The 22,581-nt window shown below is 59.2% G+C and overlaps 9 protein-coding genes across 9 annotated transcripts; 4 read left to right on the plus strand and 5 right to left on the minus strand.

The window, feature by feature from the left end:
- The first annotated feature begins 327 nt into the window (after positions 1-327).
- Positions 328-2,425, plus strand: THITE_2121610 (uncharacterized protein). The gene has a single exon (XM_003656613.1). The coding sequence runs from the start codon at positions 888-890 to the stop codon at positions 2,106-2,108; it is 1,221 nt and encodes a 406-aa protein (XP_003656661.1). The 5' UTR covers positions 328-887; the 3' UTR covers positions 2,109-2,425.
- A 383-nt stretch (positions 2,426-2,808) lies between these two features.
- Positions 2,809-4,623, minus strand: THITE_2121614 (uncharacterized protein). The gene is made up of 4 exons (XM_003656614.1): positions 4,083-4,623; positions 3,891-4,003; positions 3,287-3,780; positions 2,809-3,114 (listed from the first exon to the last, which is right to left on the minus strand). Exons 1-4 carry the CDS (start codon positions 4,241-4,243, stop codon positions 2,977-2,979), a joined length of 906 nt encoding a protein of 301 aa, XP_003656662.1. The 5' UTR covers positions 4,244-4,623; the 3' UTR covers positions 2,809-2,976.
- A 1,480-nt stretch (positions 4,624-6,103) lies between these two features.
- On the minus strand, positions 6,104-8,095 carry THITE_2121617 (uncharacterized protein). The gene is made up of 5 exons (XM_003656615.1): positions 7,721-8,095; positions 7,607-7,661; positions 7,387-7,523; positions 6,513-7,318; positions 6,104-6,385 (listed from the first exon to the last, which is right to left on the minus strand). Exons 1-5 carry the CDS (start codon positions 7,883-7,885, stop codon positions 6,265-6,267), a joined length of 1,284 nt encoding a protein of 427 aa, XP_003656663.1. The 5' UTR covers positions 7,886-8,095; the 3' UTR covers positions 6,104-6,264.
- A 1,098-nt stretch (positions 8,096-9,193) lies between these two features.
- THITE_2121621 (glycosyltransferase family 57 protein) lies at positions 9,194-11,331 on the minus strand. The gene is made up of 2 exons (XM_003656616.1): positions 10,973-11,331; positions 9,194-10,877 (listed from the first exon to the last, which is right to left on the minus strand). The coding sequence occupies exons 1-2, from the start codon at positions 11,217-11,219 to the stop codon at positions 9,331-9,333; spliced, it is 1,794 nt and encodes a 597-aa protein (XP_003656664.1). The 5' UTR covers positions 11,220-11,331; the 3' UTR covers positions 9,194-9,330.
- Positions 11,332-11,732: 401 nt separating this feature from the next.
- On the plus strand, positions 11,733-13,295 carry THITE_2091827 (uncharacterized protein; the record flags this gene model as incomplete). The annotated part of the gene is made up of 2 exons (XM_003656617.1): positions 11,733-12,968; positions 13,035-13,295. 2 exons carry the CDS (start codon positions 11,733-11,735, stop codon positions 13,293-13,295), a joined length of 1,497 nt encoding a protein of 498 aa, XP_003656665.1.
- THITE_2121623 (uncharacterized protein) lies at positions 13,289-15,077 on the minus strand. The gene is made up of 2 exons (XM_003656618.1): positions 14,607-15,077; positions 13,289-14,551 (listed from the first exon to the last, which is right to left on the minus strand). The coding sequence occupies exons 1-2, from the start codon at positions 14,862-14,864 to the stop codon at positions 13,565-13,567; spliced, it is 1,245 nt and encodes a 414-aa protein (XP_003656666.1). The 5' UTR covers positions 14,865-15,077; the 3' UTR covers positions 13,289-13,564.
- A 173-nt stretch (positions 15,078-15,250) lies between these two features.
- On the plus strand, positions 15,251-17,348 carry THITE_61555 (uncharacterized protein). Its single transcript, XM_003656619.1, has 4 exons — positions 15,251-15,422; positions 16,036-16,427; positions 16,480-16,591; positions 16,652-17,348. The coding sequence occupies exons 1-4, from the start codon at positions 15,400-15,402 to the stop codon at positions 17,184-17,186; spliced, it is 1,062 nt and encodes a 353-aa protein (XP_003656667.1). The 5' UTR covers positions 15,251-15,399; the 3' UTR covers positions 17,187-17,348.
- Positions 17,349-17,359: 11 nt separating this feature from the next.
- Positions 17,360-18,501, minus strand: THITE_2121627 (uncharacterized protein). The gene is made up of 3 exons (XM_003656620.1): positions 18,285-18,501; positions 17,763-18,078; positions 17,360-17,672 (listed from the first exon to the last, which is right to left on the minus strand). The coding sequence occupies exons 1-3, from the start codon at positions 18,324-18,326 to the stop codon at positions 17,533-17,535; spliced, it is 498 nt and encodes a 165-aa protein (XP_003656668.1). The 5' UTR covers positions 18,327-18,501; the 3' UTR covers positions 17,360-17,532.
- A 1,154-nt stretch (positions 18,502-19,655) lies between these two features.
- THITE_46638 (cora-like Mg2+ transporter protein) lies at positions 19,656-22,225 on the plus strand (the record flags this gene model as incomplete). Its single annotated transcript, XM_003656621.1, has 3 exons — positions 19,656-19,927; positions 19,991-21,868; positions 21,949-22,225. The coding sequence occupies 3 exons, from the start codon at positions 19,656-19,658 to the stop codon at positions 22,223-22,225; spliced, it is 2,427 nt and encodes an 808-aa protein (XP_003656669.1).
- Between the last annotated feature and the right edge of the window lie 356 nt (positions 22,226-22,581).

The raw sequence follows: 22,581 nt of genomic DNA on the forward strand, positions 1-22,581 counted from the left end.
GATGAGTTGACGGCAGCTGGGCAGGCCCAATCACTCACACTAGGTACAGTACCTCGAGGGACCAGGCACCTTGATGGCCACCTTCGCTTGGGGACCAGGAAATTCGACCATGGCTGAACCTGTTCCATCTCAGCAACATATCTTGGGCACTGTCTTGCCACAGTACGTGCATCGGTAGGTAGGTGAGTCCGCCAGGGCAATTGAATTTTTGTGTAAGCCCCTCTCCCTACCTAAGTATTCTTTAATTAACTAGGTAATGTGCGCACAGCATCCATTGGTGTTCGTGTTAGAGTTACAGAAACATGTGCTCCATACCGTTATTCATCGGTGTTCCGTAAGCACCGTACCTCACACCGAGCGAATCACAAATTAAAGTTGCCCCCCACCCCGCGCTTGACGCAAGCATCCGCTGCCTGGCGGTGTTAATTGGCTAAAAGCTAGCATGAATTGATCAACTGCCAGAACCAGCGCTGTAGTTAATGTGTAAGCTCACCCGTCTTGGGACAGGGTGGCCTGGACCCAGCTGCCTGGACCCAGCTGTTGTATCGGAGTTTGTTCTGTTTGTCCTGTTATCCTCCCCATCCGGTCACTCACTTAGAACACACCCAACCTGCCACCGACGGCAGTCTCTGCTGCGCGTTGCCCATCAAGATCCGAGACACACACGCCCCACCGTTGACGATGGATACGCACGCAAAACTGTCACCAGAGCAGCCCAAGCGGCGGGCTTGCGACGAGTGCCGTATGCAATTCCAGAACCCATTCGGCGATTCCCGTCTCTGACGCAATTCGCAGGAGGTAGAAAGCTGGCGTGTTCCAAGGAGCTAGATGGATGCGCCCGCTGCAAGCGTGAAGGCATCAAATGCGTCTATTCGCCCCAAAAGCGCATGGGCAGACCCAGAAAGCAGCGGCCTGCCGAGGCGGCAGACTCGCAGCCTACCGTCAGCGTTCCAACGGAGGCGCCGAAGAAGGAGGCGGAGACGGCGCCCTTCGTCATCCCAGACTTCCAGTTCGACGGCACGATCGGGATGGACCTGGATCTCTCCTTCCTGGACGTGAACAACACGGACGTCAACTTCCTGGAGCTGGTCGACCCGAATTCCCAGGTGCTTCCCGCACCGGATCACACGTATGCGGACCAAGGAGGTGCCGGCTTCAAAGAAGCGGCAGTACCTAATCCGCCCATACCCACCGGGGGTTTCTGGCGTCTAGGCGAGAACCTCGACACCATCAACTTTGATGAGCCCATCGGCGCGCCGGCCGCGCCTCCACCGGCGCCCGAGATCACGGCGGAAGAAGTCGCCCAGATCTTCGCATACGACATCGCTGAGACGTTGCCCAGCCTCTCCCCGCCGTCGTCGAACTCACCCAGCACGCAAGCCTCGCCTTCCGAATCCGACAATTCCCGGCCGTGCGGCTGCCTCCCGTCGCTCTATCTCGCGCTGGACTCCCTCCAGACGCTCCCGAGCGAGGTCGGCGAGGCCATGCGGGTCGCCCGCACGGCCACCAAGGCGGCGCACGACGCGATCCTCTGCCCGGTGTGCAGCGAGATCCCGACGGACCCGGTCTGCAAGCCGCCGATGCGCGCGTTCCAGAGCATGATGATGCTCGGCGCGCTGCTGCCCTCGGTCTCGCACGCGTACATGCGCATCCTGAGCATGGTCGACGCCGAGGCGGCCGCGGCCGACGCCGAGCGGCGCAAGATCTGCTTCTCCCTGAGCCGGTACGGCGGGCTCTGGGGCAGCATGGCCAGGCTGGACCTCGTCAAGTGCGGCGCGTCCGAGCGGCTCGAGGGCGCCATGCTCGAGCCGATCCTCTGGCGGCTGACGGTGCGCGCGATGCTCAAGATGGACGTGTACGGCGTCAACTGCCTGACACCGGGCGTTCCCGACGAGGACATCCAGCAGCCGGGGTTGAAGGACATTATCACGATGATGGAGGAGCGCTCGCGCCGGCGGCACGAGCAGCTCGACGCGCTGGTGGCGTCGGGGGCCGTGGACAAGCTCCCGGCCGAATACGTCCCGCTCTCTTCGAACGGCGACAAACCCACCTGCCTGCGGATCATCGACATCGCGAAGCGGTCCATGGACGATCTGATCATCCCTTGAACCTGTCGCCGTTTGCGTGTGCAAATGGATGTTGATAATATATCAGGCCTCAGCGTGCCGGCGCCGTCCGCTCCTTTCCACGCAAGCGATCGCGGCTTCGGGAACGCGCTTGCGCGTGGCGCAAGGGACCGCTACAAGCCAGCGCCGCGGCACGGCCTTCGGCGTCGAAGGACGTGAATCCTCCGCGCCGCGGTGATCCGCATTCCGGAAGCGTCGCGATGGGTGTAGTAATGGACGCCCTCCCCGGAGTGTGGGGGACAGCTTGCCGCGATTGCAGAAAAAGGAGGTGAAAACGACACCCGGCGTGTTCCCCTCAGCCTACCATGTTCTCTACCTCTGGGGAACGACGGAAAGGGAGGGCGGAAAGGGAGGACAAGAGACAGTCATGTATAATTCTCCCCTCTTTCTTTGCACGGAGCAAGCTCTGTATAGTAGAACCGAGTGGCGCCAAGAAAAGGAGGGGATATGACCCGGGAGGTATGTTTGTTTCGATACCTACAGGGGGAACCGGAAGCAGAAGCGGTTTCTCCAATGGGATATGTTAAAACCAAGAAACACCTGACCAAAGTAAACAAACACACACTCGTACTCCATGGCCCGGACTTATCTGATCGTTTGCGCACTGTCGACTTTTCTACATCAAAAAAATGGACATGCGCCGCCGTGAAATGATCGATGGCCTGCCTTACTATGACCGCCCCTATCAACCCCCAAACAACTCCCAATCTCCGTCCCGCAACCTGTTTTCCCTGCTCAGCCAAGGACCTATTCGTGGATTTCGCTAGCTTTTTTCTTTTTCGTTTGGTCCTGTTTCGTAACCCCGTTCCGCGGAAAATTTGCGACCCCATGTCAGACGATGAACGATCCTTTAGTAGACCTTCTTTTTCTCGTCGATGCTGAATTGACCCGGGCCGCTGTTGACCAGCAGGAGCAGGCCGCCCACAATCGAGAGGATCTGAAAGAAGTCGTACTTGGCAAAGTCCTTGTGGGGGTGGTGCTCGTGGAGCTGCGATGAAAGCCATCGATATTAGCAAAAAAAAAAAAAAAAAAAAAAAAAAAAAAAAAAAAAAAAAAAAAAAAAAAAAAAAAAAAAAAAAAAAAAAAAAAAAAAAAAAAAAAAAAAAAGCCCCCAATGAGAATACCGCGGGACGCGAAATGGGAAGAAAGGAGAAACGTACAGTCCAGAAGTTGTTGACGAGCACATTGAAGACGCTCAGGATGACGACCAGCAGCGTGGCGCTGAATTTGGCCTTGAAGCCGACGACCACCATGACGCAGGCGACAAAGCCCATCAACGAGACCAGGATGCGCCAGAGGGACCACTCGCCGCTGAAGACGAAGCCGATGAAGAGGAAGATGAGCAGCACGCGGCCGGCCAGCTGGAAGTACATCTTGCGGTCCTTCTCCTCGATCTGGGGCAGGCCGGCGAACGCCTTGGTCTTGCGCACCCACGAGTCCGAGAGCACCATCAACAGGCCGCCCATGACGGACAGGTTGCGCAGGAAGAAGTTGAGGTCGAAGATGAGCCCGTACCCGAGCGCTTGTGTCACCACCACCCCGATCAGCCCGCCGACCGCGTACTCGGAGTGCTTGCGGATGATGACCAGCGTCGAGCACGTCGTCATGGCGATCACGTTTGCGATCAGGAAGAGGTGCGTCAGGCCGGACGGGACTGCGCGGTGGCCGGCAGGGTTAGCATGCATGCCAACGGTTGGGGTGGCGGTGGTTGTTGGTGTTGCGAGACAGAAGAGGCCAGTTAACGAGGCAGGGCGCAGCACGTACTGTGGCGATAGTCATGCAGGTAAAGAAGCTGATCACTCCATTGCGTTATTATTCTGAGCGCGTCCTCGATAAAGGTCACAACGATGAGGAAGCGGCCGATGGCGGGCAGGTAGCTGTCGGGCAAGCAAGCCGAATGTCAGCGGGCCATCCACGTAGGCTTGGAAAGAAGGGCAATTGGGGGACGGTACGCACGGCTTGATCGGCTCGCTCAAGGTGTCCAGCAGATCCTCGATCTTGCTCGTCTGCTGCCGGATGGCGTCCAGAGGACTCTGCTCTGTCCTGTCCTCGACCGGGCCTCCAAATGGGTTGGGGGCGCCGATGCCGTAGCTGCCCGGTCCTCGCATCTGCGCCATTGCTGCGGCTGGCTATACGGAATCGGGAGAATCGATGACAATATAATCGAAAGATGGCAGTCCGGCTGGCGAATTGGGTTGGAATGGCGATTCAAGGAGGAGAAGAAGACTCGGTGGAAAGCGAGACCCGAGGGGTTGCCGAAGGGAGAGAGAAGGCTTGCCGTGTGATCCCTCGACAGCAAACAGAAACGAAGCTCAAGGAAGAAATGCGCAAAACTCAGCAGGCTGGTCTCGAGGACGCGATCGCCGGCCGAGTGAAGTTGTCGGTGTCGGACTGTACTATGGAGGGAAAAAGGACGTCGACGCCGCAGGGGATTTTGAGGTTGCTGAGCTGCTGAGCTCAGACGGCACCAAGTGTGGTATCTACAACTGTGTCCTCAACCAACCGCAACCCATCAGTGCGTGCCACAGATGACGGTCGCAGCAGGGGTGGGGCGCCGGGTACCTGCGCTGCTTGGCGGATACCCGGACTTGATCTACTGATTGGTTGATTTTGAGGTCGCTGTTAACAAGGGTACACTACCTTAAGAGCCGGGCCCTTGGACGGAATACAGCTCCGTACAGAACATAACCATCCCCGACCCACGTTCAACTCTAAATGGCTACTGGTGGCCAAGCGCCGCTCTTCGATTTTGATCCAACAATTTAGACAAGAATACATTGTCATTTCCGCTTCTTGAGGGACATTGGACAGGGAGAGGACAGGAAAGGGAGGGCACACGCACGACGTCTGTGCCTCCAGGTACCTACCAGCTACCTGGCTGACCTCCCACCTGGACAGAGAACGATGGATGCTCCTTCCCTTCCTTCCAACCGCTCGGGTTCCCGTGAACCGGGAATAGACTATAGGATTACCAAGTACGTTACGGGACTTATGATTTGCGCGTCTTGATAATCCCGGCGAAGTAGAGGGCTTCCCTTACTGTGTAGTAGCTGGGCCATCGTGAGGTTCATGCGCTCCTGAACGTACCAGCACCTTGCCTTGCACCCGCTATGGAAGCTTCCCTGGCCTGCCTTGGCTACTCCGACGTTTCGACGTTTCGGTGTTTCGGACAACCCAGTGGCCGAAACCCGGTCCGCAATCCTGTACGGCGAAACAAGAAGACCCATTCCTCCTTGACAGCCTCCGAATGAAACGTTCTTTGATCGACTTTGAGAATGACCACCTATGGGCGGCTTACATAAGCTATTCTCCTGGACAACTCTGACAGGCACGGAGCCCGAAGTCGACGGGAGTCTTCGACGAGCAAGGTTGGGCCTGTGCAAGCCGTAATCCGTATGCCAACTCAGCACCGTCCAGAAAGGAAACCCACTTACACAACACGCAGGCCCGGAGGCAAATGTACCCGAGTTCACTCATGTGCAGCTCAAGCGACGCGGTCAACCTCACAGTCCTTTGAATCCTGCTCAGCCAATCAGCCAACTTGCCGTTGTCCTCGAAGCGAGCGTTTAAAAATAGGTTTTTAATAGGCAACATCCACAACAGCCGAACAGAACTGGGGCGAAGTCACCCTGCGCCGACTCTCTGCATTCAGCCTCTGGTATGCCTAACCCCGCAGCCGCACCGCATTCCAGTCAAGTTTTCCAGTCAAGTTATGAGGGTGGCATGCGAGCTGCACAGTTAAGGGCTACACACTTTGGAACCCCAGAATGGAGTGAGTGGGCGAGGAGCGTGGTTTGGACAAGCTCAACGCCGTAACGCGAGATAGAAACGGAGCAACACCAAACTATATACCAGGCTGAGAGGAGACCATCGCTCGCACTTCGCCCACGAACAAACCGCTTGCTCCGGCTCTCCCAACGCCAAGCCGTCAACCGTATCGCCTGATAGGGAGCGTAGCCCGTCACCCAGGATTCCGTACCTCTAGGCCCCGAGACCAAACACTGGCGGCTGGAGTGCAATCGTACCCCAGCGAATAGAACGCGCACAAACAAAAGTTAAAACCCCAACTTCACACACCCCACGGCCTTGCACTAGGCCGATACAGCCCCGCCTAGCCTCCTCCCCACGGGTTTCTGCCCTAATACCCCGGCGGAGGCGACCGCGTGGGCGCCGGCGCGTCGGCCGACGGCAGTTCCGCCGCCGGCGGCGGAATGTAGTGCGTGTACGGTCCCGTCGGTGGCGGCGACGACTGCGGAGACCTAGATAGAGCAGCAAAGAAGCCCGTCAGCAAGCTCAGCCCTTTTTGCACCGCACCCCACCATTTCATCCACCGCTCACGCTCTCCCCTTGAAAAAGGAAACAAGGGGAACAAAAAAAAAAACTTACATATACAGAGAGTCGCGGCCAAACGCCCGCAGGTCGTGACTCTGCCCCTGCCCCTGCCCCTGCCCCTGCCCCGCGCCGAACCCGTACCCGGGAAACGACGCGCCCGGCCCAAACAACCCATACCCCGCGCCAGCAGCACCAGCACCAGCACCAGCAACACCAGCAGTAGCAGCAGCAGCAGCAGGAGGAGGAGGAGGCGGAGGAGTATGATGCGCGACCGAATTGCGCAGCGTAGCAGTCCCATCAAACGACGCGACCGTGGTCTGGCCAGGGCTCTTGGGATTCGGGTTCGGGGTCAGGCCGAGACTCGCGGCGTCGGCGCCGGCATACTTGGCCTCGCCCATGGCGGCCGCCGGCGACGAGAGCGGGCCGGCGGCGGCCGCCAGCGCCGACTTGCGGTACGCCTTGTCGAACCCGCCGCGGCGGCCGCACAGGTAGATCAGCACGGCGGCCAGGAGCAGCACGGCGGCGCTGCCGATCGCGATGCCTGCTATCGCGCCGGCGCTGAGGCTGGACCCTCCTCCGGAGGAGGAAGAAGAAGAGGAGGAGGCGGCTGGCGAGGCCGGGGACGAGGGGGAGGAGGAGCCGCCTGGGGTGGGCGTCGGGATGGCGGATTCCGTCGGGAACGGGTCGCCCGGGCCGAGCTGGAAGGTCACGTTCTGGGCGAAGGCGAGCTGGTCGTCGTAGGTCTCGGTGCTGTTGGGGTTGATGACGCCGATCATTTTGTGGTCGACGCAGGAGGTGGGCGCGTAGCAGTAGAAGAAGATGGGCTCTGTGTCGTTGACGCGGACGTCGTGGTAGGGGAGCTGATGGGCATCGTTAGGCTGTTTCTCTTCCCAAAAGGGGGCGGGGGGAAGAGGGTTAGGAGCCTGACGTCGTTGGAGACCACCTTCGGGTCGAATTCGCCCGTGTTGAAGCCCGGCTTGTTGATGGTGGCGTACTCGTATGGGATACATGGCCATCCGAATGCGGCGCGGGCGACCCGGTGGCCGCCGGGGTAGAAGGTGAACCCTAGAGGCAGGGAAAGTCGGACCAGTCGTGTAAGTCGAAGATGGCTTGTTAACAAGGTGTTGCGACAGGAACGCAAGACTCACTGATTATGTCGCCGACATTGGCAGTTGCTTCGTGCGGAGTGAACACAAAGCCGACCTGCGTTGGGTATCAGATCAGTCGCTGGTATATACGCCGAGGCTCGCTGTGTCACTTACAGCCCCAACTGCTATGCTGATTGTTGCCGGCCCGGATGAGCTAGAGGTTGTCGCCGACGCCGTCGACGTCGAGTCTGCCGGAGGCGTCGTGATGGTCGGATCGTCTTGAGCCGCGACTGTGGCTGCAAAAGCAGCGAGCACGGCGAGCGCCTGGGAGGCGAGCATGGCCGCGGCGGCGTTTGAAGCTCTGCGATGGATACAGTTCTTGGCTCTGGGCCAGATCGCGGCAGCCAACAAGAACAGACAGAAACTGGATAAGAAAACAGTGGCTAGCCCCCTTTCTTTTATTAATCACTGACAGATGCCCTGCCCCCAAAACGCCACGAAAAAGAACCAGTTGGCTTTCTCGACAGGGGGGGCAGAACGGCTTGTTGGCTGCGGTGTGGGTGCAAGCCCGGTGGGGAAGCGCCTCTTTGGCCCAGCCGCAGACACCACGCACCGACCGTGTACTGTACCTGCTTCGTGCTCGAGCCTTGCGAGGAAACGCCTCCATCACTTACACCAAGGTGGCGAAGAGTGGAAGACCGCGACACCAGTACGACCCTGGATCGGGTCAAGGTGGGCAGCGCCGAGGCCGAGGAGACCCGGCATAGGACAAAGATGCCCATCGATGGACCCAGGGGACTGACTTGTCGATAAAGAACACGAGATGGAAATAACTAAGGGGGCAAGTTTGATGGCAAGCAGCAGGGGGCGCTTTCACGTCTTGTGGCCGGCATGGTGGTGAAACGGGCATTCCTCGAGCTCAAAGTCCAAACGTCGTAATCGGCCCGTCGTCGACGCGATCTAACTTGTCTTCCCAATGTCGGTGTACGGAATACTCGCTTCCATTCTGATGGAGGCCGGGTCGGCAGTGGAAGCGGTATCGCTACCCGAACACCATGTGCGAGGACAACCTCGGGACCCAGCTCCTCAGCCCATGTCGGCGAGTCATGGGGACCCGTGGAAGACACCCGCGAAGCCGCAGGGCTGGGTGAGACAGGACAGGGTATTCCGTAGCCTGTTGGGATCTGGCCTCCTCCGAAAGTGGCTGTTGGTTCAAAGGGCTGAGAATGCCAAGCATGCTTGACTCCCTGCATCGAGTGGGTGATTGGCTGCGCAACGGGGGCGATGGTTGACAGCGCACCGCCATGGGGGCCATTTCCCGCGGCCGGTTTCCCGGGTCTCTCAAGCCTGCCGGGAGCCGTCGTCCTTCCGAAAAGAGGGCCGTGGTGTGTTGGACACTGTACTGTGGATGTGTTCTTGGTGACGTTAACCACAGAAGTTGCTGGTCCGTCGTTGATTTTGGCTGGGGCCCGCCGGCTGCGCCATCGGGTCTCCCGTCCTGCCAAGTCGGGAATAACGAACCGCCGGATTTAGTTCACTGACACCGGGGTGGCTATTGACCAGGGGGTGCTGCTCCGTTGTCTGGGTGCATGCTTCCGGGCCAAGCGCAGAAAAACTTCACGGCCCCCAAACCTCGACTGCTCCCACATGGAAAGCAGCCGAGAGGCAGTGAAGCAGAAAAAGTGAGAATCAGTATATGTGCTGATATCCTATTCCAACCAGGGTATATAACTGTCCTGTAAGCACGACTGCATTTTTTCGTTACGCTCTCCCAGGCCGACCACTTATTGAACTTTGGCTTTCTCCTTCCTCCTGAACCATGACCTGGGGAGGATTTCGCTCTCGTTCAACAACCTCCATAGACACCACAAATAGCACAAGGAGAAGCCAGCAGCCCCAACGCCCACGTTGGCCACCACCCACAAATCCGGCTTGTCGGGAGGCGGAGACAGGACCAGCGCCAAGACGTGCCAAAACGCCATTGCGAGATAAAACGAGCCGTGGATAAACACCGTGGCCCAGTGGCTCCAAGTATTGCCGGTTTCTTGCAAGTAGACGCCTAGCGAAGTCGGCGGCAGGCCCAAGAGGTACGCCCAGAGGAGCGTCAGGACCGTGTATGGCATTGCCAGGTCCACGCGCTGCAACAAGGGGAACATGGTCCAACAGCCGAGTATGTTAGCAAAGCCAACCCAGGCACGAGTGCTCTTGCTCAGTCCGTGGCTCCCTGCCAGCAACAGAGTCATGGGCATCAAGGGGAGCAAGACGCTCTTTTCGTGAACCTGGTAGCTGAACAGGAAGAATCCCCACGCCGTCGCCGCGAAGGCCAGGGGCAGCAGGTCCTTTCTCGGTCGCAAGAACAGCACGAGATTCGGAGGAAGGATGGAGGCCAGCGTGGCGAGCAGCGCACCCCGCTGCAGCAACGGGGCGGGGTACTTCTTGAGCTTGATCACCACGTTCAAGGCGCACCAGAAGTTGGCGACCTTGTCCTCGAACAGGCCGCGGGCGAAGGGGAAGATGCGGTGCACCATCTGGACCAACTGCTCGACGACTGGGTAGTAAAACGCCTCGGTGTCCAAGTAGACGGCCAGTCCCTGGAATAGCGGAAGCGGTGGGCGAGGCCCGTCAATGTCCGGGCGCGAATCGATCCCGCGCCTCACATCGTAGAGAGCGCCGACGACGAGCGGCAACAACAGGATCGCAAACGACGCGGCAGTAACGGCTGCGATTGCGACGAAGCGCGGAATGTTGACGCGCGGAAATATGCAGTTGCCCAAGAGGTAGGTGAACACCGAGAAGGCGTAGTACAGAGCCATCTGCTTGAACCCGAGGGCGGCGACGAAGAAGACGGCGGCCCAGAGGTTGCGGCCGGCGAGCATGCTGGACATGCTTGCCACGACGAACCCGAGCATCACGGTGTTGTACTGGAAGTGGACATGGTCGATGAGGATCGTGGCTGGCTGCATCAAGATAGCGACCAGGGCGACCGCGGCAGACCAGTTGGTGAGGCCGCTCAGTCTGCTGTAGCGGCGCACAAAGATAACCACGGCGGGAACATAGATCAGGTATTCCGACACGATCACCGTGGCCCTCATAAACACCTTGAGTGCTGGGTCATGCGAGCCGCGGGATGAGAAGAGGGCAAACCAGGACGGGTCGATAAGTGAGCCGATCTTGCCGCAGAGCCAGCTGTGGTAGGCTGTCAGGGGCGGGTAGTCGAGGCCCCACCACTCCAGGTCGTGGAAGTACCACTGCGAGATGGGAAGCTGCGTGGTGACTTCCATCCAATGTCTTTGGGCCTCGTAGTCGCCAAACATGGGCGGTCTCTCGAAGCCTGCTCGGGATGGGTGAGGTCAGCCAAGAGAGTCGCGGGTCGGTCGCAGCTCGCAGCTCGCAACGCCGGGGCAGCTTGAGTCTGGGCAATCGCACCTGAATAACCCCACAGTCCGGCAGCCCACCGGAAGAGGCCGGCAGCCATCAGTATCAGCGGCAGTAGCTCCCATTGCGACACGGTGCCCCTCGCGGGCCAGAGGAAGGCGGCGAGGGGGAATGCAGGCGCACGAACAAGCGTCTCGACGGGGCGGACGGAACCGGAATTGCCAAAGCTGCTCGTCGGATCGGCGCTCCGCTTGGCCTTGCGCCTTGGTTTGTGCGGAGAAGGCGAAGGCCCGGCCATTGTCACCGAGGATGCAGCGGAGGTCCGGGGGACAGCCGCATTGAACGCGGAGGAGTGGTCTCGCAGATCGTGGAATGCGAAGCTTTGATGGACGGGGTCAACAACAATCTGGCTTAGTGCAGCTGGCCTGGCAGGGGTCTTGAATTCCAGACGAACTGCAAGTCATATCTAATCTAAAGTGGAGTACGAACACCCTCGGGCAGCCCTAACCCTGGCCGCTCCGATCCCAGGGCGTCGAGATTCCTGTTCAAGTTGGATTTACCATAGCACTGGTGTACTGTTAGGTAGGGGTGTATTATTACACTGTCACGTTAGTTACAATAAATCACCGAAGTTACGCGCTGTCGCGGGTGATGTCACCTCCAACCGCTGCCCCTCACAGCTCCACACACGACAGTCGCTTTCAGCCGACCGCACAACCACTTACATGTGGTAACCCTGTGAAGCCGAGCTTGCCTAGTGTAAATGATCAGAGGCTTCCAGCGTAGCTGCACAGTTTTAGCTTCCAAAAGAATGCCCTATCCATTCGTGCTGCCGACGACTTCGTCCTTCTCCTTCTCGTCCTGCCTCGTCTGCGAATCGCATCCGTCGCTGCCCCTCCAAGCAAGCACTCACCGCGGCGTCGTCCGAGACTCGCTCAAGAGGTACAAACGCCTCCCCCCGGCATCTCAGGCCCCTGCTCTCTCCGACGTCGCCGGTGCCCTCCAGTCCTATCTCCCTTACCTCTTCGCCATCGATGCGGGCCTCTCCAACAAGACCATCCACTCCGAGGAAATCTCCGTCATCCTGCAGACGGCCCCTCTAATAGAATGGCGCCCAACCCTCTCCGGCAGCCTGCTCCCCGGCCGTGAGCCGCCGCGGATAAAGATCCACTCGCTCGAGTACGAGCTCTTCTTCGCCCTCGCCGCCCTCGCAAACACCCACACCCTCCAATCTCGCGCCGCCCTGCAGCCCCTCTACCAGACGACCACGGCCCCCGTCGGGACCGCCGAACGCCAAACCGCCCTCTCCACCGCGACCCGCCACCTCCTGGACGCAGCCTCCATTTACACCTACCTCTCCGCGCGCGCCGACTGCCTTCCGCAACAACAAGGCCAGACGCCGGCCGCGCTGCCCAGCCCAGACCTGCACCCCTCGACCCTCCGCGCGCAGCGCGCCCTCGCCCTCGCCGAGGCCACCCTGCTGGCCGTGCTCAAGGACGACCCCTACCCGGCGGCCGTCGCGCGCGCGCGCAACCCGCACGACACCGAGTGGATGTACAAGGCGCCGGACCTGCCGCGCGTGCGCGCGCACCTGTTCGCGCGCCTGTGCCTGGCCGCGGCCGAGCACGCGGCGCAGGCGCAGGCGGCCGCCGGCGCGCTGGGCGGGAGGAGGGGGTCCGGGTCCGGGTCCGGGTCCGGGTCCGCCGGGTCCGCCGTCGCCGACGGCTTCCTCAGGTACCTGGAGGACCTGCGGCGCGCCAGCCGGGCGAGGGCCTGTCGGTTCTTCGGCATCGACGCGGAGCTCGGCGGCCAGACCGGCACGGCTATTGCCTGGTTACGGGCCGGGTTGGCTGAGTTGGGGGTGGAGAGGAAGGGGGATGGCGGGAAGGGTGGCGGTGGGTTGAAGGGGCTGAGGAAGGAGTGGAATGAGAGGAGGGAGGATAAGAAGGTGGAGCGGGGGCTGGATTGGGGCGCGGACGGCGGCAGGCTGGAGGAGACGAGGGTGATTGAGATGCTGGAGGCGAAGTGGACGAAGCAAAATGACACAGTGAGCCCAGCCTCTCGGTTCTTTGTGGTTACCCTCCGCTCCATTGACTAAACAAACTGCTTGCAGATGCTTACGCAGCCAATACCCCCTATCGGACCTCTGCTCGCCCAGATGCCGTCCGGGCGCGAGATCCACACCATCCCGCCCTTCCAGCCGCCGCAGCTGAGTCCCGAGGTGCTGGAAGAGATGCGGGCGCCGCCCGATAGGTCGGACGAGTTCGGCAACTATCCGAGCTCGGACGAGGAGACGACCGTGGACCCCTCGCCGGTCGGGGCGTCCTCGGGGAGATCGGCAGACTATAGAACGGGCACACCTGGATACTTTTGAATGATGATACCTTGTATAAGCCGGGCATTTTGTTCTCAATCTGGATTTTCCAGCCAGTTTTAACGAAACCGGCAGCCGTGTGTTAGCAGGGAAAGACTGCCGGCAGCCTAGGATGGGACGTAGATGGCCTTCCGAGAAAACAACATCCAGTCACAAAACTTCGAATGCCCAGTTTGATATGGCCTTGAGAAACTGAACGCCTTGCTCCTATGACCGTGCCATGACCCAGAATAAACGATGACACATACTCTCCCCAAGTCGACTGCATATTACTCCTCGTCCTCGTCATCTTCGATAACCCGCCGTCTCCTGCCCCTGGACGTTTCGGTGTGAACCGGCGCATCCTCCTCGCCCTCGGCATCCTCGTCGGGCTCGGCAGTCCTCTGCCGTTTCGGCCGCGGCGCCTCGTCCTCCTCCTCCTCGTCATCCAGGATCTCTTCCTCATCCTCGTCCTCCTCCACCGCCTCGCTCTCCTCGGCGCTATCCACCACGAAGCCATCCTCCATATCATAGTTGTCCGCGCGGCGGCGGCCCTTGGGGAGCTCATCGTCAGAGTCGTACTCCGGCCGGCGGTGCTTCTTCTTGTTGGCGCCGCCCGGAGCACCGCGCTTCCTCCCGGCGCCGACCGCGCCGCGCCGCCCTTCCAGATCGCCCACGGAAAGCGCGCCGCCCTTGTACCGACCCGCGGCACCGTCCGCGCGGGCAGCGGCCGTCTCGCGCCGCCGCTGCAGCTTCAGGCGCTCCTTCTCCGCCAGCTCGGCCTGCTTCTTCAGCAGCTCCGGGTCCTCGTTGGTGACGATGATCATGTCGGCGGCACGGTCCTTCTTGGCGCCCGCGAGATCAGCCTTGAGCCGCTCCAGGGCGTGGTCGGCGAGCTCCTCGTTGGGGCGCACGGTGTACTGCTCTGTCAGATGGCCGACGATCAGCAGCGAGTTGGTCGTGAGATGGGCGGCCGCGACGTAGTAGTGCGCGTCCTGCACCTCTCGGTATGGCTTGTCGGGTGGCGGGGCCAGAGGCTTGGACTGGATCTCGAAGTGCTCGTCGCCGATGGCGAGGGTCACGGAGCCGTCGCTCCAGCGGTACATGTTCGCGTTGCTCTGCATGCGGCCCGTCTTCGGGTCGCGGCGGAACCTGATGGAGGGAACGGGGTTCTCGGCGCTGGCGTTGTCGAGCTCCCATTTGCTCGGCTGCCATTCGTCGGCCTTGTATTCCATAGGGTTGAACTTGATGAAGTCTGGCACCCGCAACGAGTGTAGCTGGAAAAGGTGTCAATTAGGCCAGGGTCAAATGGAATGAGCCATGGCAACTCACGCTGCCATCCATAGACCGTGGAATCCGATGCCGATAGAGAGGGACCTCTGCGACCAGCTTCTCGCGAAATTCACGAGGCTCTTCGTCTTCGTCGTGCGAATACCGGCGGGACTCCCGCTCATCGTCTTCCTGATCTGACGCCACTTGCCGATCGCTCGCAGCATTTTCAATCTCCGAAATGGCATCGTCGCCTTCATCTCCAAAAAGATCGTCGCCTCCCTCGTCGGGAATGTCGACGGGTTCTTCAGAGTCAGACATGGTTGAATGCAGTCCTCGTAAGGGGCGCGGTGTAGAGCGGGAATTCGAGGCCAAACTCCAAAGGATGCAGCGCAATTGGCAGATGTGAAATTGAGCGCGCGGGCTGCACAGGGCGATCGATAAAAAGGCCGACGGACTTCCTTTCGATGAAGTTGGTGACAATACCAACACGCGATTCACTATAGAGTATTCCACACGTCGGCGCTATTGTTGCACAGCTGATTAGATAGAGTTCAAATGCACGCAGGGTTTTTTGCTGAGTCAGCTGCTCACCCCTGCTGTTTCCGATAACGATAACCAACGGACCCGCATGGCGTTGAAACGCTGAAACGGCGGGGATGGCATCCGCCCGAAGGGTTAAGGAGGTCTGGAACCCGGCCCAACTCATCAGTAAACAATCTCACAAACGTGCCCATTCAACGCTGCACCAACCCAGGGAACAGCACAGTTTGGATTATTCCGACCCCCTGCTCGCTTGTGCAGACCCGGCTTGTTTCTCGTCCACCACTTTTACTGTTTTCCATTCACGGCAGCCATGTCTAACCTCTTCTCTGGAATGTGAGTTCGGCCGCCTCCGCCAGTTCCCCGCAGCCCACCCAACACACCCATCCTCCGCCATTCACGTCTGGTCTGCCAGGCAGCCGCCCCAAGTCCAACGGCACCCAAGAGTGAGGCAGCAGCTTCTCAGAACCCCGAATCGAAAGTCTGCACTAGTCTCTCGAGAGTCCAAGCAAGCGCTTCTCAACATCCCGGATGTGGTTTTTGCGAGAATCACCAGACGATGGTTGCTGCCAGAGCTCGACCCCGCGGACAGGAACCCCTCTCTCCCACTGTTTCATTCTCAAGGAGAGAGAGCACAGCAGCAGCGGTGGGAGCCTGAGGGGTGGCAGATCTCGCTGTCTCACATCTGCCATCCTCTTGGATGCAAGCCTGGTGGTGTTTCCCTTTTGAGCAAAGAGACTCGCAAGTGCGTCTCTGCGCACCCGGCGCTGTGGTAGGCACGTCAAGCGAGAAACAAACAGGAGGTGCTTGACAGGGCATGATTTGCTGCTGGGATGAGACGGGGCTCCATGGCCTTGTTCTGACGTCTCCATTGGACGCTGAGAACCTGCCGCACCATGCGGCCCTATCTTCCTAGTCAATAGTACTGCCAACTAACATCTTGACCCAGCAACGCTCGCTTCCGCGGCCAGAGAAGCCCAAACTCACCAGGCACATCCTCGCCGAGCCCGGAGCAACAAGCACAAGCCCAGGCGCAAGCACAAGCAGCGGCTTCTGCTCCGGCCAATGCTCCCCAAGGAAGCCAGCCTTCCCCTTCATCAAATCTTGCAGTGAAGCTCCCGCCGCTCCCCACCTCGCCATCACTTGCTGAGACCATCGGCATGGACCAGGCCAGTGGCATGATGCAGACAGCCGAAGAGATTCTCGCCTCATATCATCTTCCTGCCGTCAAGCCCCTCTGGCTCAATGCCAACTATGCAAAGCACATCGTCAAGGGCAACTTTATGACGCTGAGTGCGAAGCCCAAGACGGTGGAGATGGGAGAGTGGATTGCACACCAAGGTTGGCATCTCTAGTGCGGTTGCCGAGACACGAGACTGACCTGTGTTGATAGTTGTCGAACACTGGAGGATGTTGATCACTTTTATCCGCTTGGTTCACGACAAGGAGGAAGACGGCTCCACCATCTGCAACGCTAGGAGATGTCCCAAAATGTCGGCGGGAGCGTGAGTTTGGCCGCGACCAGCCGCTTCCTTGGGGTTTTCGATTCTGACTGCCTGCGCTAGCAATCACTCCTTTACCTGGCTGAACTCACGGCTTCAGCCCGTCGAGATCGCCGCCCACGAGTATCTAACGCTGGTTCAGCGGTACATCACGGGCAAGATTGACGATACCAACATCTTCCCCACGGACCCCGCCGGTGTCTCATACGCCGACAACCCGGCTTTCTGCACTCCGTTGCCCGAGTCGGGCCAGGACTGGATAGGCAAGCGGAGCGGGTTCCCCCAGAACTTCATGGAGACCTGCCAGACCATCTTCCGGCAGATGTTTCGCGTCTACGCGCATCTCTACTGGTCGCACTTCGAGGATATGTTTTGCCTGAACCTCGAGAAGTCGATGAACAGCTGCTTCAGCCACTTCATCCTGACGTCAACCACGCTCAACCTGCTCAAGAAAACAGATCTCGAGCCCATGCAGCCGCTGATCGATCTCTGGGCGGCTCTCGGGACGTTCCCTCAGGGCTCCAAGGCCTTCGAAATAGCGAACCTCCAGGTTGGGCAACTGCTTGTGCAGAAGGCTGGCGGGCCGCCAGCGAACTGAAAAAGAGGCGCCAGGAGGGCGAGCAGGCGTGTTTTGCATAGAGGAAGCGATCAGATGCCGGGTTGCACGTCTTACACTGCGCCGGTCAACACTCGCAAGTTTCCACCCGAGGACGGGTTCATTGGCAGCAGGCAGAGAAACAAAGCATATACCCCGTGGTCCATCATTGCAGGCCGTGTTCCATCCCAGTATTCGCTGTCGATCATCTAGGATACAAGCGAAGCTGAGCAAGGCGAGATGGTTCCCATGGGGCGTCGCGAGCATTCTAATCCATTTCCGCAAGCCCCCAACGCAGCGGGTTCACCCAGCCGAGGCGAGGAGTTACAGACTTCCTGCCAGGGACGCCTCAGGCAGAGACCTCGCTGACCTTGTACTCGACAGTCACGGGCTTTCCGGGCTCCAGAATAAACCGCCCAGACCCGACGTAGACCTTCTCGTGCAGGGCGGCCAGTGCCTCACTCCCCGTCTCAAACTCCACAACCGAGACTGTACCATCACTGGTCAGTTCTGAGTATGGAAATGAACAAACCGATGAAGGAGAGGAGGAAAAAAAAAAAAAAAAAAAAAAAAACTCACAAGCCTCCCCAAACGGCGTTGTCTCAGGCGCCTGCGCCTCGCCGCGCAGCACCCGGCCCGCGGCGCCCAGCGTCGAGATCTTGCCCGTGTAGCGGAACCGCACGAGCGCGCCCGTGCCCGCGTCCCGCGCCGTGCTGTCCACGTCCAGCCGCACGTGCCGCCCGTCCGGGAACGTCCGGATGTAGTCGGCCCCGTGCTCGATCGCCGCGTTCAGGCTGATGGCGTACCCCGGCTCCGACACGATCTTGCCGCCCTCGCTGAGGAAGTGGGCTGCCTTCAGCGTCGGGGAGATGGGCTGCGGGGGTGCGATAACGACCTTTTGGTTATGGTATGCGGTGGTTAGCTAGTTGGTTGGTTGACTTTATTTTTTTATTATTATTTTATTTCATTTCATTTTATTTTTTTTCTCTGGGAGGGGTAAGGAGTGTAACGGTGGAAGGATCGCAAGGGGCGGGGGTTGGTGTTGAGGGGTTGTTGTCTGTTGTGAGTGAGCGGGGAGCGGAAGAGCGGGGGATAGCTTGCATGAACCGTGAAGGCCGGGATGAGCTTGGGGAAGCCAGCCATGGTGGCGATGATGATGATAGATGTTCTTGAGTTACGGCCGGAAATGTCTTGTATGATGACTTTCAGTTTAAGGAAGTTGCGTGTTCGGGGAACCCTGAACAGATGCTGAAGAACTTGAGGCCCGCCATCAGTAGTGTCATCAGCTTCGGCAGATCGCCTGGCATCCACCTCGGCGGGACGGCAAGTCCACTCTTGCCTCTCGACCCCACAGTCGCGCAACCGGGATGGGATGAGCCGGGCCGTTCTGCTGGATGTACAACACAATCCCGGGTTACACAAGGACGGAAGCTCTGGCTATTGACTCCTACTTCACCAGGTCTACGGCGTATCAGTTAACCGCGGAAGCGGGATTGCTCAACACCAGGCACCTGAGGACAGCTACGTGCTGGTGGGTGTGCGGACCTTGGCTGCCGACGGGAGCTCCTGTGTACCTACCTATGTACACATATTCAGCCTGCAAGCATAATCCGAACATCATGTGCGACAGACGACTGCTCAGTTTCGTGCCCACCGCCGTACGCGGAACAACGGAAGACCGGAATAGCCACCTTTGGAAGCATTTGAGAGCGGGGACTGTCACGGTGATCCGGCTCCCGACCATGTGGTTTCCTGTGGTCGGGCGGAACATTGTGCAAAGTAGGTGGTTAGCAGCATTCCGTCCCAAAGCCACCTGAATCGGTCCCGATTCTGTCCTGAGCATATGCACCTTCGGCTGAGCATGGGGCAGTTTCGCATCGTTTCGGCTTGCAAAGCCCCATCAACTGCTGTGAATGACCAATCAGCAGCTTCGATTCCCCACGCAGCTTCCTGTTTGGCTGACATCACCGCCCAGTAACCCGTACCAAGCAAGTGATCCTGTCAAAGGCATATAATATATGCTCTTCTCTCCGTCGTTGAACATGACAATGCAACAATCCTTCGTCTTCCGCCGACGCCATCGAACATTAGGTCTCGCGGCAGCATTCGATTACCCAAACACTCGAGCCTGAGTCTTACCCAAATTCTCGGGCTTGAGTCTCTGCATCCCTTCCATCCTGACGCTCCAGAGCCGATTCCACCCACTCGCGCGGACGTGGCGCCAATCACGCCTGCAGACTGCGTTGTTGCTTCGCTGCCGTAGCTCGTCCACGGTCTCCTCCCCATTCGGCAGTAAGTTGAGCCTCGATACGTCGTCGTCTAATTCTTCAAGGCAAATGTTAGCTAACACCCCCACGGGTTCAGATAGAGCTTGCTGTTGGTCGGCGCACGCCAGGCACCAGCGGCGCCTGAGTTGCGACCCCGTCATCTCGGACCCGCCAAGTCGGCTTGCGCGTTACGATGACTTCGCCAATGGGACAGCAACCCCTGCGGGCAAGTAGCCCGCGCTCGCCGCAGCCACCTAAACCCCCATCCTCCTCTGGCCATGGCCGCAGACGCAAAAACCATCGAGCCGGAAAGAAGGCCAGGTCGAGAAGGAAGTCATTCGCACTGCCCCCGGACGAAATAGCACAGGACGTTGCCAACTCCTCGGGCTTGGATGAGGGAAACCGGGGCTTCTATTTGCAGCCGGGCCGAAATCTCAGCAACACCAGCTTCGAGAGCGAGGCCTTGTTAGACCACAGGTGAGAGAGCCCAAGCGAGTGGCGCCCTGCTGCACCGCGATAGCCTGACCGCTCGGATGATAGGGACCAGCAATACTTCCTACGGCCACGACGCCCGTCGATGACGACGACGAGCGCCTCGTTCCCAGCCCCACAGCCGGCCACCAGATTGAGAGCGATGGCTAGGATCGATGACAGCGATGAGGAGGACGAGGGTGCCCCTCTCCTTTCCGCCCCGGCGTTCCAGAGAAGCGAGACAATCACGGGCTATGGGTCCAATGATGCCCCGGGGAACAATGGGCCTCCAAGCCGCCGCGAGTCGAGTGGGGCGACGAGCAGCAAACGCCATTCGGTCAGCCCCGAGGCGTTCAACGTCAACTACCCTCCCTCCGTTCCGGGAACCCCTTCCTTCCGGCCAGCGGAACGCATGAGTATGAGCTTTGGTGATGTCTTACTGCGTGATGAGCTCGAGAACGGCCAGCGGTCGCCTAGGGAGAGTGGAGACGAGCGTGGCAACCATGGGGCGTTCATGCCGACGTCGCTGGACCGGAGGAAGACTATCGCCCTGCAAGCACAGGAAGACGTATGCTTTCCGCAGGAAGGTCTATACGACATTGGCGACGATGAGCTTCGTCACCGTCGTTCAGCATCCCGCATGCGGCCGCGCCGGAGGCGAGGGAAGTGGCCCGATTTATCCATCCTGGACCAATGGAGCCGCTTTGAGAAGGAAGGGCGGAGCGAGGAGCGGCGGGCAAAGAGTATCACCGAGCCGCAGCTCATCAACGGAAGGCTGCGACCTGTCAACGGGCGCTGGTTACGATCCACGGCCGAGAAGGAGACGCCCTACCGGTTCACCTACTTCAACGAAGAGTTCGAGAGCACCATCCACAGCCAAACCATCTCGGAGCTCCTTCAGCCGGGAGGCACTTTTAAGGAGCTCTTTATCCCCGACCCCCCTCTGCTTTTGGACGAATCTGACGATGAAGAGGAAGAGGAGGAGCAGGAAATGGACCTGCACCGGGTGCTAGGAGGGCAGGTTGGTGACCCACGGATTCCTTCGGTACAGCCATCTTTGGCAACGACGACTCAGGGCTTCGCTGGGCGCAAAACCTCTGCTAATAGCGAGGGGACTGAGGTGGGGTCCGGGGAGCGCAGCCCTTCACGACTGAGGTCTCCAGAGCCGACCAAATCGTCTCTGAATGAGAAGCCTGCCAAGCCGCCCAGATACGGAGACCGGCCCGTGTGGTGGCTGGACGTCCACAGCCCGACCGAGGCCGAGATGAAAGTGCTCTCCAAGGCGTTCGCCATCCACCCGCTTACTGCCGAGGATATCATGATGCAGGAGCAGCGAGAGAAGGTGGAGCTGTTCCGGCACTACTACTTTGTCAACTATCGGACCTTCGACCAGGACCAAACCAGCGAGAATTTCCTTGAGCCCGTCAACATGTACGTTGTCGTGTTCCGGGAAGGCGTCCTGAGCTTCCACTTCTCGGTCACTCCGCACCCAGCCAATGTGCGTCGGCGGATCCGCCAGCTCCGAGACTACCTCATCCTCTCGTCGGACTGGATCTCGTACGCCATCATCGACGACATTACCGACGCCTTCGGCCCGCTGATCCAGAGCATTGAAAACGAGGTGGACGACATTGACTACGCCATCCTGCAGATGCACTCGGGGGAAGACCAAATCACCAGGGAAAAGAAGATCACGGAGAAGCCCGAGTCGGCCGAAGTTAACTCGGCCGAGGCGGGGCGCGATATGCTCCGGCGTGTTGGCGACTGCCGCAAGAAGGTCATGTCGCTCTACAGGCTGCTGAGCAACAAGGCAGACGTGATCAAGGGATTCGCTAAGAGGTGCAATGAGCGCTGGGAGGTGGCTCCGAGATCCGATATCGGCTTGTACCTGGGCGACATCCAGGACCACATCGTCACCATGACTGGGAACTTGAGTCACTACGAGAAGTGAGTACACCCCTGCCTGGCCTTTGGGGGACTTTAAAAAAACGGGACCGATACACTAACAGAGAATCCTCAACGATCAGGATTCTGGCTCGCTCCCACAACAACTACCTCGCCCAGATCAACATCCGGATGAACGAGAGACAGGAGCAGACGGCCGACGTGCTTGGGAAACTGACCGTGTTGGGCACCATTGTGCTGCCCATGAACATCATCACGGGCCTCTGGGGCATGAACGTCTGGGTCCCGGGACAGGGCTATGAAGGGGATCTGAAATGGTTCATCGCGATCACTTTGGGACTGCTTGTCTTTGGGCTTGCCTGTTACTTGATTGCCAAGAGGGTGTACAAGATTGTGTAGAACTCGCGGAGTTGTCTATCTCATTCGGTCGCTGTACCGAATCTTGTTTTGGGTATCAGGTCAGGAACGGTATAAACGGTGGCATGGTGCATGGCAGTATTATACAGGCTGGGCAGCGGCGGGTTGGGGTGGTATATGTCCTATATGTGCATCGATGTCATGGGTCGCGAGGCGAGTGTCATTTCTTCCATTGCTCTTTGTTCCCCGGGCAAAGCTATGGTGTATACACAGGTACTTGTTGGAAGGTTAAATAGACTGCGGTTCATGCAAGCTCAAGTCCTTCAATCTTGGCTAACGAATCACTACTTTAAAGTGAGAAGTTCATGACGAGTGGGTGGCCGGCGGGGGCGTTGGAC

Source organism: Thermothielavioides terrestris, chromosome 5 (assembly GCF_000226115.1).
Source record: "Thermothielavioides terrestris NRRL 8126 chromosome 5, complete sequence".
NCBI classification, from domain to species: Eukaryota; Fungi; Ascomycota; class Sordariomycetes; order Sordariales; family Chaetomiaceae; genus Thermothielavioides; species Thermothielavioides terrestris.

Coding starts and splice junctions, on each gene's coding strand:
- THITE_2121614 (XM_003656614.1), bottom strand. CDS start 4,243: ATGGCGCAGATGCGAGGACCGGGCAGCTACGGCATCGGCGCCCCCAAC. Junction 3,781..3,890: donor CCTGCATGACTATCGCCACA/GTACGTGCTGCG, acceptor GCCACCGCGCAG/TCCCGTCCGGCCTGACGCAC. Junction 3,115..3,286: donor TCGTCAACAACTTCTGGACT/GTACGTTTCTCC, acceptor CTTTCATCGCAG/CTCCACGAGCACCACCCCCA.
- THITE_2121617 (XM_003656615.1), bottom strand. CDS start 7,885: ATGCTCGCCTCCCAGGCGCTCGCCGTGCTCGCTGCTTTTGCAGCCACA. Junction 7,319..7,386: donor CGAAGGTGGTCTCCAACGAC/GTCAGGCTCCTA, acceptor GATGCCCATCAG/CTCCCCTACCACGACGTCCG. Junction 6,386..6,512: donor GGCCGCGACTCTCTGTATAT/GTAAGTTTTTTT, acceptor TGCTCTATCTAG/GTCTCCGCAGTCGTCGCCGC.
- THITE_2121623 (XM_003656618.1), bottom strand. CDS start 14,864: ATGTCTGACTCTGAAGAACCCGTCGACATTCCCGACGAGGGAGGCGAC. Junction 14,552..14,606: donor CACGGTCTATGGATGGCAGC/GTGAGTTGCCAT, acceptor CACCTTTTCCAG/CTACACTCGTTGCGGGTGCC.
- THITE_2121627 (XM_003656620.1), bottom strand. CDS start 18,326: ATGGCTGGCTTCCCCAAGCTCATCCCGGCCTTCACGGTTCAT. Junction 18,079..18,284: donor TCCCGGCCTTCACGGTTCAT/GCAAGCTATCCC, acceptor CATAACCAAAAG/GTCGTTATCGCACCCCCGCA. Junction 17,673..17,762: donor AACGCCGTTTGGGGAGGCTT/GTGAGTTTTTTT, acceptor GTGATGGTACAG/TCTCGGTTGTGGAGTTTGAG.
- THITE_61555 (XM_003656619.1), top strand. CDS start 15,400: ATGTCTAACCTCTTCTCTGGAAT. Junction 16,428..16,479: donor AGAGTGGATTGCACACCAAG/GTTGGCATCTCT, acceptor CTGTGTTGATAG/TTGTCGAACACTGGAGGATG. Junction 16,592..16,651: donor CCCAAAATGTCGGCGGGAGC/GTGAGTTTGGCC, acceptor TGCCTGCGCTAG/CAATCACTCCTTTACCTGGC.
- THITE_2121621 (XM_003656616.1), bottom strand. CDS start 11,219: ATGGCCGGGCCTTCGCCTTCTCCGCACAAACCAAGGCGCAAGGCCAAG. Junction 10,878..10,972: donor CGGACTGTGGGGTTATTCAG/GTGCGATTGCCC, acceptor CATCCCGAGCAG/GCTTCGAGAGACCGCCCATG.
- THITE_2121610 (XM_003656613.1), top strand. CDS start 888: ATGGGCAGACCCAGAAAGCAGCGGCCTGCCGAGGCGGCAGACTCGCAG.